The sequence below is a fragment of the Zingiber officinale genome, chromosome 1B, assembly GCF_018446385.1.
Source record: "Zingiber officinale cultivar Zhangliang chromosome 1B, Zo_v1.1, whole genome shotgun sequence".
NCBI lineage: Eukaryota > Viridiplantae > Streptophyta > Magnoliopsida > Zingiberales > Zingiberaceae > Zingiber > Zingiber officinale.
In genome coordinates, this window is record NC_055986.1 from 128,591,140 (window position 1) to 128,604,096 (window position 12,957).

The 12,957-nt window shown below is 42.1% G+C and overlaps 1 protein-coding gene across 2 annotated transcripts; it reads left to right on the plus strand.

The window, feature by feature from the left end:
* The first annotated feature begins 903 nt into the window (after positions 1-903).
* On the plus strand, positions 904-12,177 carry LOC121978504 (thioredoxin-like 2, chloroplastic). 2 transcript variants are annotated; one of them, XM_042530845.1, is made up of 4 exons: positions 904-1,271; positions 10,336-10,518; positions 11,629-11,793; positions 11,909-12,177. In XM_042530845.1, the coding sequence occupies exons 1-4, from the start codon at positions 1,110-1,112 to the stop codon at positions 12,044-12,046; spliced, it is 648 nt and encodes a 215-aa protein (XP_042386779.1). In that variant the 5' UTR covers positions 904-1,109; the 3' UTR covers positions 12,047-12,177. The 2 variants fall into 2 exon arrangements, with proteins under 2 accessions (XP_042386779.1, XP_042386784.1); XM_042530850.1 differs by lacking the exon at positions 904-1,271 and adding an exon at positions 3,360-10,207.
* The last annotated feature ends 780 nt before the right edge of the window (positions 12,178-12,957 follow it).

Consider the following 12,957-nt stretch of genomic DNA (forward strand, 5'->3'; position numbering starts at 1 on the left):
TTCAAATATAATACTTTATTATTAATTATGAGTTCCATCCTAAAAAAAAAATAATTAATTTTTACTATTACACTTAAACTAAAAGATCAAACTTCACCTATATAATATTCTAAATTTTTTATTCAATTTTGTTGATTACTACTCCATACTCGGTTTTAGGGTTTTCGAGTGTTCTCTAACTCTGATTTTACCTCCGAGCCCCTTTCAACTCAAAATCTGATTTTCCGCATGGCTTTTGACTTTGACTCCGCTTCTCCAGCACCCATCAACTTTGAACCCGGCTCCAAAGTGCTTAGCGCATCGAGCCTTAAATACCGAATTCAATCCCTCTCCTTACAAGCTTAAACTGGCAGGCCCCTTTATCATGATCACATATCATTATGAAATATCAATAATCAAAGATTGTTATAGAATATCAGTTATATTATAGCAAGAGGCTTAAATAACCATACAAATGCACATCTGATCTGAATCATAGCTCTATTTTAATTAAAACTAAACTCTATGCAAAGTTTAGAAAGTATTATAGGAACGAACAATGGATCTAAACAAGTCATTTATAAAAAAGATCAAGGGGCAAACACTGAGGCCATGTTTACTCGGAAGGAATCCACAGAGAGAGGCAGGAAAGCTTCAATTTTGAGGTCTCGTCATTTGTTATATATGTAATTTAAATTTTTTTCCCCCCAGTTTAAAAGTTGGTGACTATTTCATTCAAATCCGAACCTGTAACTTGTGCTAAGTCCGGCCCGATAAATCGGTATGAGCTCTATAGGTTTCATCCGGCAGAAGCGGGACCGCACGTTTCCATTGAATCGGGTGGCGCTCGCGGAGCCTGTAACGGCCGTCAGCCGACTACGAACGGCGATTGGACCTGTCTTCCGTTATTTTCTACCCGCTTCTCTACCCTCGTCTCCAGCCACCCAACTTTGCACCCCGCGTGATCTATATCCGCTGTTTTCGTTGCGTCCCCTACCTGACGAACAGGAGACGAGGCGGCAGCCGAAGCGACTCGGAGGCGGCGACAACGTCCGAGGAATAGGAGGTGGGGGAAAGCTAAAAGAGCGGTTACTTATTCTGGCTCTTCTCTGCGTCAAAAGTCTCTCCTGATGGTAGATGCGCTACTCCGTCTCTCCCTCGTCGCCTCTTCCCCTGCCCCTCTTCTACCGCCACTCCTGTTATCGCCTCCGCTAAAGATCCCGCGCAAGCTGCCCGTCGACGCGGCTTCTTCATCTCTCGCCTTCCCTCCTGGGCGATTCGCTCGCTTGAAGGTAGGCTTCACTTTTCCTTGGAGCTAAAACTCCTCTCCCCTGAAAATTTGAAAATAGGGCACACGGTTTGTTTTTTAGGAGCTCTTGTTTGAGACCTAATTTCTGCAGCCGAGCAAGGTAAAGTAATTTCCTTTTTTTTGAGAGAGAGAGAGAGAGGCTGTGCACATTAGTGAAACAAGAGTATTCAAGATTGATGTTTTGTTGGAGGGACTAGATAGCTCTATGTTGCTACGAAGATAACGAGGCATCCCTATCCCTATTTATTATATTCAGTTTCACATGAAGATAATTAAATGCTAATATTACTTTCAAAAGAAGAAAAATTCACTCCTTTCAAGAAACTAGACACCAAGGAATCATACTATTAGGAATTAAAACCTAAGTGAGTTTGAGTTTATCAACGGGAAAAAAAATTTCTTGATATCCAGCAAATTTTGATGATTTTCTGGTAAATTTCTTATATCACTACATTAGACAGGTCATCTGACTACTAGTTTGGAGGTTGTAGTATGGCATAACTGTTTGGGGTTGGCAAATTTTTAACTTCTTATCTCTGCCCTATAAACAGAGTGGGTGGGGTGGCGCAGGGCGGGTTATGGCTATATTGCTCTTCTCCATACTTGCCCCGCCCAGCTTCTTTTACCGATTGGATTTGTCAAATGTACCTAAATTTAGACCTTCTAAGGTATTACTAAATGGTTGCCTCTACGCTAATGAGTCCACTATTATGCTTCCTATGTCGTCGACTACGAAAGATTCCAATTTATGAATTAGACTTTTGATCTTGCTGGGAATAACAAATTTAGTCAATAAAAGTTTCAGATAATGAGGAGAGGTTATAAGTTCAAATGGGCAAGCCACTGCTAGCTTGGATTTTTAGCATTTTTAGCCAATGAAGTTAATGAGTTGCAGGCAAATGAGGAGAGTTTATAAGTTCAGACAGGTGTACCACTGCTAACTTGGACTTTAGCATTTTTAGCTAATGAAGTTAATGACTTAGTCCTTTCATCTGAATGGATCATCATTATAATTATTTGAGCAATCATGTTCTTAATCATGGTAAGGCATTTGAAAATTTTGAATGTTTCTGGATTATAAGTAGAACTTTGGATCTAGACACAGACGTCAATACTTTAGGTCTATGTTGGGGTTATTGTAAACATCCGAATTTAGTCTTACATCTGAGAGTTGTAGGTTACTAAGAAGGGTTTATAAACTAAGATGGGTGAGCATTTTCTGCTAGTGATTGAGTGTGACAAATTAATACAGTTGTCTTATTTGAAACCGTAATGACACTATAAATCAATGATAATTCAGCAATCCACATTGCATGGTATATAAGTTACTGATCAACACAATATACAGTTGAGTGTTTGTTTTTGGTGCATACTTTAGCCTATTGGTTATGACATTTTAATGCCCTACTGCAACTTTGCAATGCATTTTTTGTTGGCCAGATTAGTCCATGACTCAATATGTTTGAGTATGGAAGTAAATGTGGCTGATATTGGTTAAGCGGAAAAGTACTAGCACCTCAAGATTTCCTGAGGTGGTCGAGTGAAGGAAGTGCACCTAAAACTAATTTGTCAGAAGGTTCTTGATTCATCTTAGCTTCTTATCACTTAATTCTCACTATTCCATGAGTATTAGTTTGTTAATTTTATTCATTCTTTAAATAATATGTATGCATTTATGGGTGATCCAGCGTGAATCTCTCACCACGATGATGCAGCAGCAAAAATCCACCCCGGTGCCGGTCCAGAAATCTCACCACGATGACGTGGCGGTAGAAATCCATCCCAGCATCAAGAACGATGATGTTGAGTAGGCCTTCTCCTACATTTCTTCCCGTAGCGCGGCGATTTCATGCAGAGAGTAACAAACATCAAAGGGTTCATTGGAAAGCTCAGCGAGACCACTTCGATGCCTAAGTTAACATGGAGATTTGATGGAGATAAAACGGAGAAACAATGTGAAAATGCAATAAAGTAGATCATCTAGCATAATCGAATCTGAAAGTACAATAGAGCCTCCTAGATAGCTAAAAATAGACCCCCCCCCCCCCCCCCCCTCGCCACGGAGAGTTTTCTCCCATTATCTTATAGGGAGAAGCCCAAGAGATTCACCCTTAAAGAGTCATTACAGGTCATTAAAGAGACATTAAATGATGTGTTTGTAACTGCCATGTCCTTTAATGTTAGTAAATGTTGCATGCCGGAAACTCAGAACATTGGCAGCTCGGCAACTCGGCTATCTGGAAGGTCGGTCAGTTCGGAGGTTGGGTAGATCAGCAACTTGGTGGGTCGGCAAATTGGACCGGCTTGGAAGGTCGAAGATTGTTGATACGCCACGTGGAAGCTATGTTGACCAAGTCTTGAAGAGCGACACATGGTTCTTGTATTGATCGAACCTTGAATTTGCCACAAGGCTTCTCTGTTGACTAGGTCAACGACCTGCCGCATGGACCCTTACCTCCGTATCACAAGAATTCCCTTTAAGTCTAGTCAAAGGAGGGTGTAGGCGCACCATGTATTCTGTTCAACAGAGGTTCCGGTCGGGTCCATGCGACTGAGTACCTCCATGTCAAGCTCATGGCTGAGTTATAGTTGGAGGAATAAGCAGCGACTGCCCCCGACAGAGAAAATGCTCAATCCGCGATTATGTTCAAGTCAGGAGAGAATAATAATGGTCGATCTCTTGACACCCGAGTACCCATGGAGTCGGAGAGAAAATAGTTCGATCCACGACTATATCCAAGTCGAGAGAGAATAATAAGCTCGACTTCATGACTCTCGAGACCGGTGGAGTCGGAGAGAGAATAAGTCAATCCGTCACAATGTCCAAGCTGGGAGATAATAATAAGCTTGATCTCATGATTCCCGGGTACCGATGGAGTCAGAGAGAATAATTTGGTCCACGACTATGTCCAAGTGGTTAGATAATAATAAGCTTGATCTCACGACTCCCGAGTACTGGTGGAGTCGAAGTGAGAATAATTTAATCCTATGCCGACCTTCGCAAGATGATCGATCGGGGAAGTGACAGATGTGTTCACTGCTATCGCTGGAACTGCAAGGAGAGGGAGATCAAGTGGATAAATCACCGTTACTTGGAACACCGATTGAGAATCGTTGAGCTGTCCGATCGTGAAATACTTGTGATTTTGGTTTAGCTACCGCTTTGAGAAGCTAAACCCTTTTGGACCTTTTGGTTAGCTTCCGCTCAGAGATGTTGAGCCCTACTTGAGGAAGTTGATCCCTTTTGGATCTTTGATTAGCTTCCTTCGGGAAGGCTGAGCCCTTTCGAACCTTTGATTATCTTCCGTTCAAGAAGATTGAGCCTTCAGACCTTTTAGTTAGCTCTCGCTCGAGGAGGCTGAGCCCTTTCAAACCTTTATCAATTGACTTTATTATTTCCCTCTTGGGGAAGCTGAGCCTTTTTGGACCTTTGATTAGCTTCTGTCCAGAAGGCTGAGCCCTTTCTGACCTTTATTAGTTCCCGCTTGGGGAAGCTAAGCCCTTTCGGACCTTTGATTAGCTTCCTCCGGGAAGGTTGAGTTCTTTCGGACCTTTGATTAGCTTCCGTTCGGAAAGGTTGAACCCTTTCGGACTTTTTGGCTAGCTCCGACTTGGGGAGGCCGAGCCCTTTTGGAACTTTAAGTAGCTTTCGTTCGAAAAGGTTGAGCCCGACCTTTTGGTTAGCTCTTGCTTGGGGAGGTTGAACCTATTCAAACCTTTGATTAACTCCCGCTCGGGGAGACTGAGTGCTTTCGGAACTTTGTTAGTTGACTTTATTAGTTCCCACTTGGGGAAGCTGAGCCCGTTCGGACCTTTGATTAACTTTTGTTCGGGAAAGCCGAGCCCTTTTGGACCTTTTGGTTAGCTCCGCTTAGGGAGGTTGAGCCCTTTCAGACCTTTATTAGCTCCCGGCTGAGAGGAGGTTGAGCCTTGAAGAGGACCTTCATTAGCTCCCGGCTGAGGGGAGGCTGAGCCCTAAAGAGGACCTTCACTAGCTCCTAGCTGAGGGGAGGTTGAGCCCTGAAGAGGACTTTCACTAGCTCCCGGCTGAGGGGAGGTTGAGCCCTCGAAGGACAATTGCTAATGGTGGTCCATGAAAGCTACAGAGGAGAGCAACAATTCATATTCGAAAGATATAACCATATATACTCAAACCTGATGCGTAGTTTTAGGTGACCCCGCTCAGGGAGGCTGAGCCCTTTCCGACCTTTATTAGTTCCCGCTTGGGGAAGCTAAGCCCTTTCGGACCTTTGATTAGCTTCCTCCGGGAAGGTTGAGCTCTTTCGGACCTTTGATTAGCTTCCGTTCGGAAAGGTTGAGCCCTTTCAGACTTTTTGGCTAGCTCCGACTTGGGGAGGCCGAGCCCTTTTGGAACTTAAGTAGCTTTCGTTCGAAAAGGTTGAGCCCGACCTTTTGGTTAGCTCTTGCTTGGGGAGGTTGAACCTATTCAAACCTTTGATTAACTCTCGCTCGAGGAGACTGAGTGCTTTCGGAACTTTATTAGTTCCCGCTTGGGGAAGTTGAGCCCGTTCGGACCTTTGATTAACTTCTGTTCGGGAAAGTCGAGCCCTTTTGGACCTTTTGGTTAGCTCCGCTTAGGGAGGTTGAGCCCTTTCAGACCTTTATTAGCTCTCGGTTGAGAGGAGGTTGAGCTTTGAAGAGGACCTTCATTAGCTCCCGGCTGAGGGGAGGCTGAGCCCTAAAGAGGACCTTCACTAGCTCCTAACTGAGGGGAGGTTGAGCCCTGAAGAGGACTTTCACTAGCTCCCGGCTGAGGGGAGGTTCAGCCCTCGAAGGACAATTGCTAATGGTGGTCCATGAAAGCTACGGAGGAGAGCAACAATTCATATTCGAAGGATATAACCATATATACTCAAACCTGATGCGCAGTTTTAGGTGACTCCGCCACTCTCCTAGAGATGGAAATAATAGCTCGATCCCTTAACTCCTGACTATTCGTGGAGTCAAGGAGAGAATAATAATATCTGTCCCCCTGACGGAGAAAATGACTCGATCCCTCAACCCATGAATACTTAGAGTTGGGGAGAGAAAATAATGTGTCTTGATCCCGCTGAAGAAAAGAATAATCCACTCCTGCTGAGAATGAATAACTCGATTCCTCGACTCCCGAATACCAACGGAGTCAGAAAGAGAAAATAATATTACTTGATCCCACTGAGGGAGAGAATAATCCACGAATGAATAACTCAATCTCTCGACTTTCGAATACCAGCGAAGTCGGGGAGAGAATAATATAACTCGATCTTGAGGGAGAGAATACTTCGATCCTGCCAAAAGAATAAATAACTCTATCCCTCGACTCCTGAATGCCCACGAAACCTGGGAGAGAAAATAATATAACTCGATCTCGTTGAGGAAAAGAAAATAATTGGAAATCCAGCTGAACCTCTTGCGTCGACCGAGGATTTGGAGAGTAAGGATCTCGCTAGGGAGAATACCCGTTGGCTTCTAGCAACAATTGAACAAAAATGACGTCTGAAAAATTCTGCTCTCCTACTCTTGTCGCGTGGCGATGACGTATTCATCGAAATCATAACTCGATTCTCAACTATGTCTGAGTCGAGGAGAGAATAATAATTGTCAATCTCCCGACTCTTGAGTACCAACAGAGTTAGAGAGAGAATAAGTCGATTCGCAACTATGTTCAAGTCAGGAGATAATAATAAGCTCGATCTCACAATTCCCGAATACCGGTGGAGTTAGAGAGAGAATAAGTCAATCCACGGCTATGTCCAAGTCGGGAGATAATAATAATCGTGTTTAGGGGAGGCTTACCGGGATATATAGCATCGTGCTCAATCCGTGACTCTCAAGTATCCGCGAAGTCAGGGAGAGGCTTAGCGACCCTTGTGTGAAGGGGAGGTTGATTTTGCAACCGGGAGGATCTCGACCCCGACTATATCCGAGTCGGGAGAGTCTGGGCCTATGAAAAGGATGCGGACGATACGATATATGCTCGACCCTTTTGCGAAGGAGAGGTTGATATTGTAGCCGAGAGGATCTCGACTCTAACTATGTCCGAGTCGGGGAGCCTGGGCTCTAAACAGGACATTTGCTGCTAAAGATCGTTGGTTCGAGACTAGGAGAAATAGTCGACAGTCTCGATGAAGTACCTTCAAGTAAAGCTGCGAGGAAAACTGCAATTCATATTCAAAATATAGAACTAAATGCGCTCGAACCTGAGGTGCAGTTTCAAAGTATGTCTTGAAGATAATATCTCGATCTCTCGACTCCCAAGCATCGGCGGAGTTGGGGAGAGAAGAGTAGTATTGATCCGATTGGGAGGAGATAATAGCTCAATCTTGTTGGAGGAGAGAATGACCCAATAAAAGTAAGTTAGCCTTGTTGTAAGGATAATCATCAATTCTTTAGTGATAGAACTACAGATAAGAAAGCTGATTATGCATTCATAGTTTTGTTCAGAGTCCTTCTCTATGACCTTATTACTTGGCCTTCAAGATCCACTTTGTGTTCACCATAACTCAGGAACATAGATATATTTGCAAAATTCCACCTAACGAATATCGAGAAACTATGACTCAATGTATTTTTAGTAGGTGACCACCGGAATGACAAACTTTTGTCGATTGGATTTTTGCGTCGGGAACAAGCAATGGTCAGAACTATCACAATTATTCTCCTTAACCAGCTGTGAGAGAACGAAAATTCACACCAAGAAGAAATAGCAACTGAAGAGTAATTGGAAGGTTTTGGGTAACTCCCAAACTTAGTTGCTTCAATGAAACCTTCTGTGTCCTTCGGATATGAATATATATCAAATATTCTGTAGTATTGGTAGATCCCAAGGTCGTTGGCCGTTAAGGTGGTCCCTGCTGCAAGTAGCCAGAGGAAATGCGGTAACAACTTTCTTTGATTTTCCCTTTGTCTTGTGAAGACAAAGCACAAAACGTTCATCTTGAGGGTGAGGTTCCTGAAGCCCAATATCTGGTGGAGGTTGGGGGCAGTTGTGTCCACAAGGTCGATTGCACAATCATAAAGACGAGGTCAATGCCCTATCAGAAATCAAACAAGATGTGTGCTATTCCCCAAATTAAAACTGATTGTACTTCAGCGTGAGTATTTGCAGAGGAATGAATTCAGGACAATGAACACTGAAATTATAAGGGGGCTTCCAATATGAGATTGTGTTCGTGTGCAAACAATATAAGAAGAAGTTGATGGCAGCTCTGTCGTTCCAAAGAATTGCACAACGCAGTAGTTGTTAAAGCGTGAGTATTTGTGGAGACATTAGGAATGAATTCAGGACAATGAATGCCAAAATTATAAGGGGGCTTCCAATATGAGATTGTGTTCCTGTGCAAACAATATAAGAAGAAACTGATGGCAGCTCTTTCCTTCCAAAGAATTACACAACGCAGCAGTTGTTTGATGTTGATTTTAGACTTGGATTTCCAGCATTGGTAGAGAAATATGCACGGAACTTTGGCATCGCATAAGATAATAATTTCTATAGGGCAGATAAATATGAAGTCTAGTAGATGAATGTGATGACCTCCCTTTCATCACCTATAGAAGAGGGGACGACCTAGGCGAGGCGAAGATGGGGCAAGACGGCTCGAAACTTGGTCTCCACCGGGTCTTTGCCGTTGGAGGATGATGTGGTGACAAAGGCGGAGGCAGCAATCCGCTTCCCCTAGCCGTGGATGAGGCTGGGGATGCTGCCGATGCAGGTTGTGGAGGCGACAACCGCCACACTAAGCAGCAATCGAGGGCGAGGGATGGAGCCCAAGAGCCACCACCCACATGGAAACTCTCCTTGAGGAAGCAGAAGGGGTGGGCAGTGACATCAAATTAGAGAGATGCATTGCTAGAGGCCGCGGTTACTGTCCACTGTCCTTTGGATTGGTTTGCAGTGGTGAAAAATCAATAGATATGACAAGAGAGCTCTTCGACTGGACCCTTCGGATTCCAATTGAAGTAACCGCGAAAGAAAAATAGCGGTCATGACTTTTTCCCTTCCTCCTCCCTGCCTCGGGAGTCAGTAGATCTTCATGAAAAGTTTCAGCTAGGTGATTGGGGAAGATGATCAGAGTAGTCGCTTAATATCTTTCACTTATGTTCCTATAGACAACGCCAATTTGATCAGGCGTGAATATCTCACCACAATGACGTGGCGGCAGAAATCCACTCTTGCGTCGGTCCAGAAATCTTACCACGATGACGCGGCGGCAGAAATCCATCCCAACATTAAGAACGATGATGTCGAGTAGGCCTTCTCCTCAATTTCTTCCTGTAGCACGGCAATTTCCTACGAAGAGTAACAAACATCAAAGGATTCGCCGGGAAGCCTGGCGAGACCACTTCGATGCCTAAGTTAGCATGGAGATTTGATAGAGATAAAGAAGAGAAACAATGCGAAAATGCAATAAAGTAGATCATCTAGCATAATCAAATCTGAGAGGATAATAGAGCCTCGTAGATAGTCAAAAATAGAAACCCCCGGACCCCCGGAGAGTCTCCTCCCCTTATCTTCTAGGGAGAAGTCCAATAATAGGCCCGCCCTGAAACAGTCATTAAAGGGAGAAGCTCAAGAGACTGACCCTTAAAGAGTCACTAAAGGTCATTAAAGAGACATTAAATGATGTGTTTGTAACTGCCATGTCCTTTAAGGTTAGTAAATGTCGCACGCTAGAAACTCGGAAGGCCGGCAGCTCAGCTAGCCTAAATGTTTGTCAGTTCGGAGGTCGGGAAGATTGGCAACTTGGTGTGTCGGCAAATCGGACTGGCTCGGAAGGTTGAAGATTGTTGATATGCCACATAGAAGCTATGTTGACCAAGTCTTGAAAAGCGCCATATGGTCCTGTATTGACCGAACCTTGACCCTGCCACATGGTTTCCACCACATAGGCCCTTACCTCCTTATCAATGGGCATAGATGTATGCATCTTATTATGCATTTGATGTTTCATGTTTCTTAATTTGATCTCTCGAGAGGCAATACCTTCCATGTCATTTAAGAGTTTTTTGTCTATTGTATTTCATTATGTTATGGTTGTTTATCTTAGGTTCATGCAGTTGTTGCTGAGGATGATAAGCCGAAGTGGTGGGAGAAAACACCAGGGCCTAATATGATTGATGTTAATTCCACAGAAGAGTTTATTCATGCACTTAGTGAAGCTGGTGACAAGCTTGTGATCGTCGAGTTTTATGGCACATGGTGTGCCTCTTGTCGAGCATTATACCCAAGGGTACTTTGCATCATCTCTTAGCTATATCTATTAATTTCCACACCATCCTATGAGTGATTCTTCAAATTCTTTCAATAACTAAAGTATCTTTGTGCTGCTGACTTAAATGATTACAAATCCAATCTCTGATTCAATTGCTTTGCAGTCAAACTCACACCTTTAAACTTCTTTATAAAAGCCCAATCATCATTACTGAAACATTTTTTGTAGATGCATGTTTGCTTAGTTTGACAACCAAAGACTGTAGCTTCCTTGCTTGTGCTTTGGAGCACCGAATGAAGCAAAAATGCACTTATGATGGCCATGGTTTATCCACCAGCTAAGAAAGCTTTGGAACAACGTTCTCTGTCAAACTTCACGCTTGTTGCATCCTAGTCGATGAGTCTTCCTTACAATAGAAAATTGAATTTCTGAACCCATCTCAGACTTTATAAGTGTGCTTTATTATATTGCTCTGGAGATATGTAGCCTTGTCTTTGATATCCACAACTTAGATTATGACCAATTGTATAATGTTTCTAAATTTTTTAGCAAAGAAAACAAGGTGGCCGATTTTTTACCTGAAATCTGATTGACAATTAGAATGAGAAAAATAGCTGGGAAAATTTTGGGAGATTGTATGTTCTCATGTAACTTTTTATTTGATCTCCTGCCATGCTGTACCTCTGAAACTTTTGTGAAACGTAAGTTTAATCAACCCATGTAGAATATTGGAGCATATACTTTACTAAGTGTTTGTGAGGTGCCTCTATACTCTACATTGTTTCATTATTTTTTACCATCATTTTTCTCATTGTTTTTGTCCTTGATCTTAGACCATTGTTATTTAAGTGATACAACTAGATATAGGTACTCACATTTTGTATTCCTTATAGATATGCTGAATGACATTCTTAGGTCTTATCCAAGACGCCAGCTGAACTTTAGCTCACTCAGAAAGTTTTAACTTCTTTTAAAACAGTTATTATGTTAAGGCGCATAGACTTTTAAATACTTAACATCGAATGAGGCAGTTTTATATGATTTTGTATAAATATAACATCCTGCTCGATTTGGTGGAATATGAGGATTTCTTTCAATGGCATTGCTTTCCTGTTAAATATGCTTCAGCTCTGCAAAACAGTGGTAGAACATCCAGAGATACTATTTATCAAGGTGAATTTCGACGAAAACAAGCCAATGTGCAAAAGACTAAATGTTAGAGTTCTTCCCTATTTTCATTTCTACCGGGGTGCAGATGGGCTGTTGGAATCTTTTTCATGTTCCTTAGCAAAGGTTGGATATTCTCTCTCTCTCTCATATTCTTCACTTAAATGACTGTTTTCTATGGCCTGCATGCTGCATTGAGGAATGATGTTGTTAAATTAATGGTCATCTTCTCTAAATTCAGTTTCAGAAAATCAAGGATGCTATTAAGTTGCATAATACCGATCGATGTAGCATCGGACCACCTGTAGGCGTTGGCGACATTGACCTCTACGGCGCAACAACCCCACAAGAAAAGCCTGCTGAAGCTGCTTCAAGATGATCGATCATTCATCAATCAGATCACTCTCCTAGGCATACGTTATAATCTAATCTCACTGTATTTATAAAAGTTCAATTCCTGAATGTAAACTGCCTATTTGCGTCATTCTTTCCAGTCCCAAAATTTGATAATTCACGGCCTTACCACTCAGTCTGTTAATGTTCAAATTTCATCACAAATGCATGTTTCTTGTTTCAGATTACTGATCATTACTATTTAACAATAACCTCAACGTGTTTCAGCTCTCGTTGCAGACTTTCTAATTTTAATCGATCACCAATAAACTGCTACTTGAAAGCATGGCTTTGTTTATGTAATTTGCCAAAGTTGAGTGGCCAAATGTTCTGTGATAATTAGGTGTTTCTGATTATCTCTTAACTAAAGTGTAAATTTCATTGTGGCCCCTGAACTTACAATATATTCAGTCAGTTCTGAAAAGCAGGCAATTGTAGATTAATTTCACCTATACGGGTGACCGTGCACTCATTATTGTAGGGGAATAGGGTCTCGAATTGTAGGGTGATTGGAAATAGGGTCACTCGTAGGGATCTAATATCAGCTAATAAAAAACAAATGGATAATTTATAAAGTAAAGTAATATATTATTTATTAATTTATTTATTTAAACAAATGTGAGGGAGAAAATAGAAATTACACGCCCAAAATTTAAGGGGGCGTTTGGTTTAAGGAAATAGGAGTGGGGAATGGGAATGGGAATCATTGATTGTTATTGTTAATGTTTGAATTATGGGAATAGGAATACAAATAAGGAAATGAATCCTTGAAATTGGGTAATAGCTCATTCCCATGTACCTCCCATTCAATGAGTCATTACCCCATTTTCATCAATCAAAATATTCTCTCATTCCAAAAATACCCTTGACCTAAAATTAAAATTTTCTCCCTTAATA

What these genes read in the sequence shown, in the direction of transcription:
- LOC121978504 (XM_042530845.1), top strand. Translation starts at nt 1,110, where the DNA reads ATGGTAGATGCGCTACTCCGTCTCTCCCTCGTCGCCTCTTCCCCTGCC. An exon ending in GTCGAGCATTATACCCAAGG is followed by an intron (nt 10,519 to 11,628) that starts GTACTTTGCATC and finishes AATATGCTTCAG; the next exon opens with CTCTGCAAAACAGTGGTAGA. An exon ending in TTTCATGTTCCTTAGCAAAG is followed by an intron (nt 11,794 to 11,908) that starts GTTGGATATTCT and finishes CTCTAAATTCAG; the next exon opens with TTTCAGAAAATCAAGGATGC.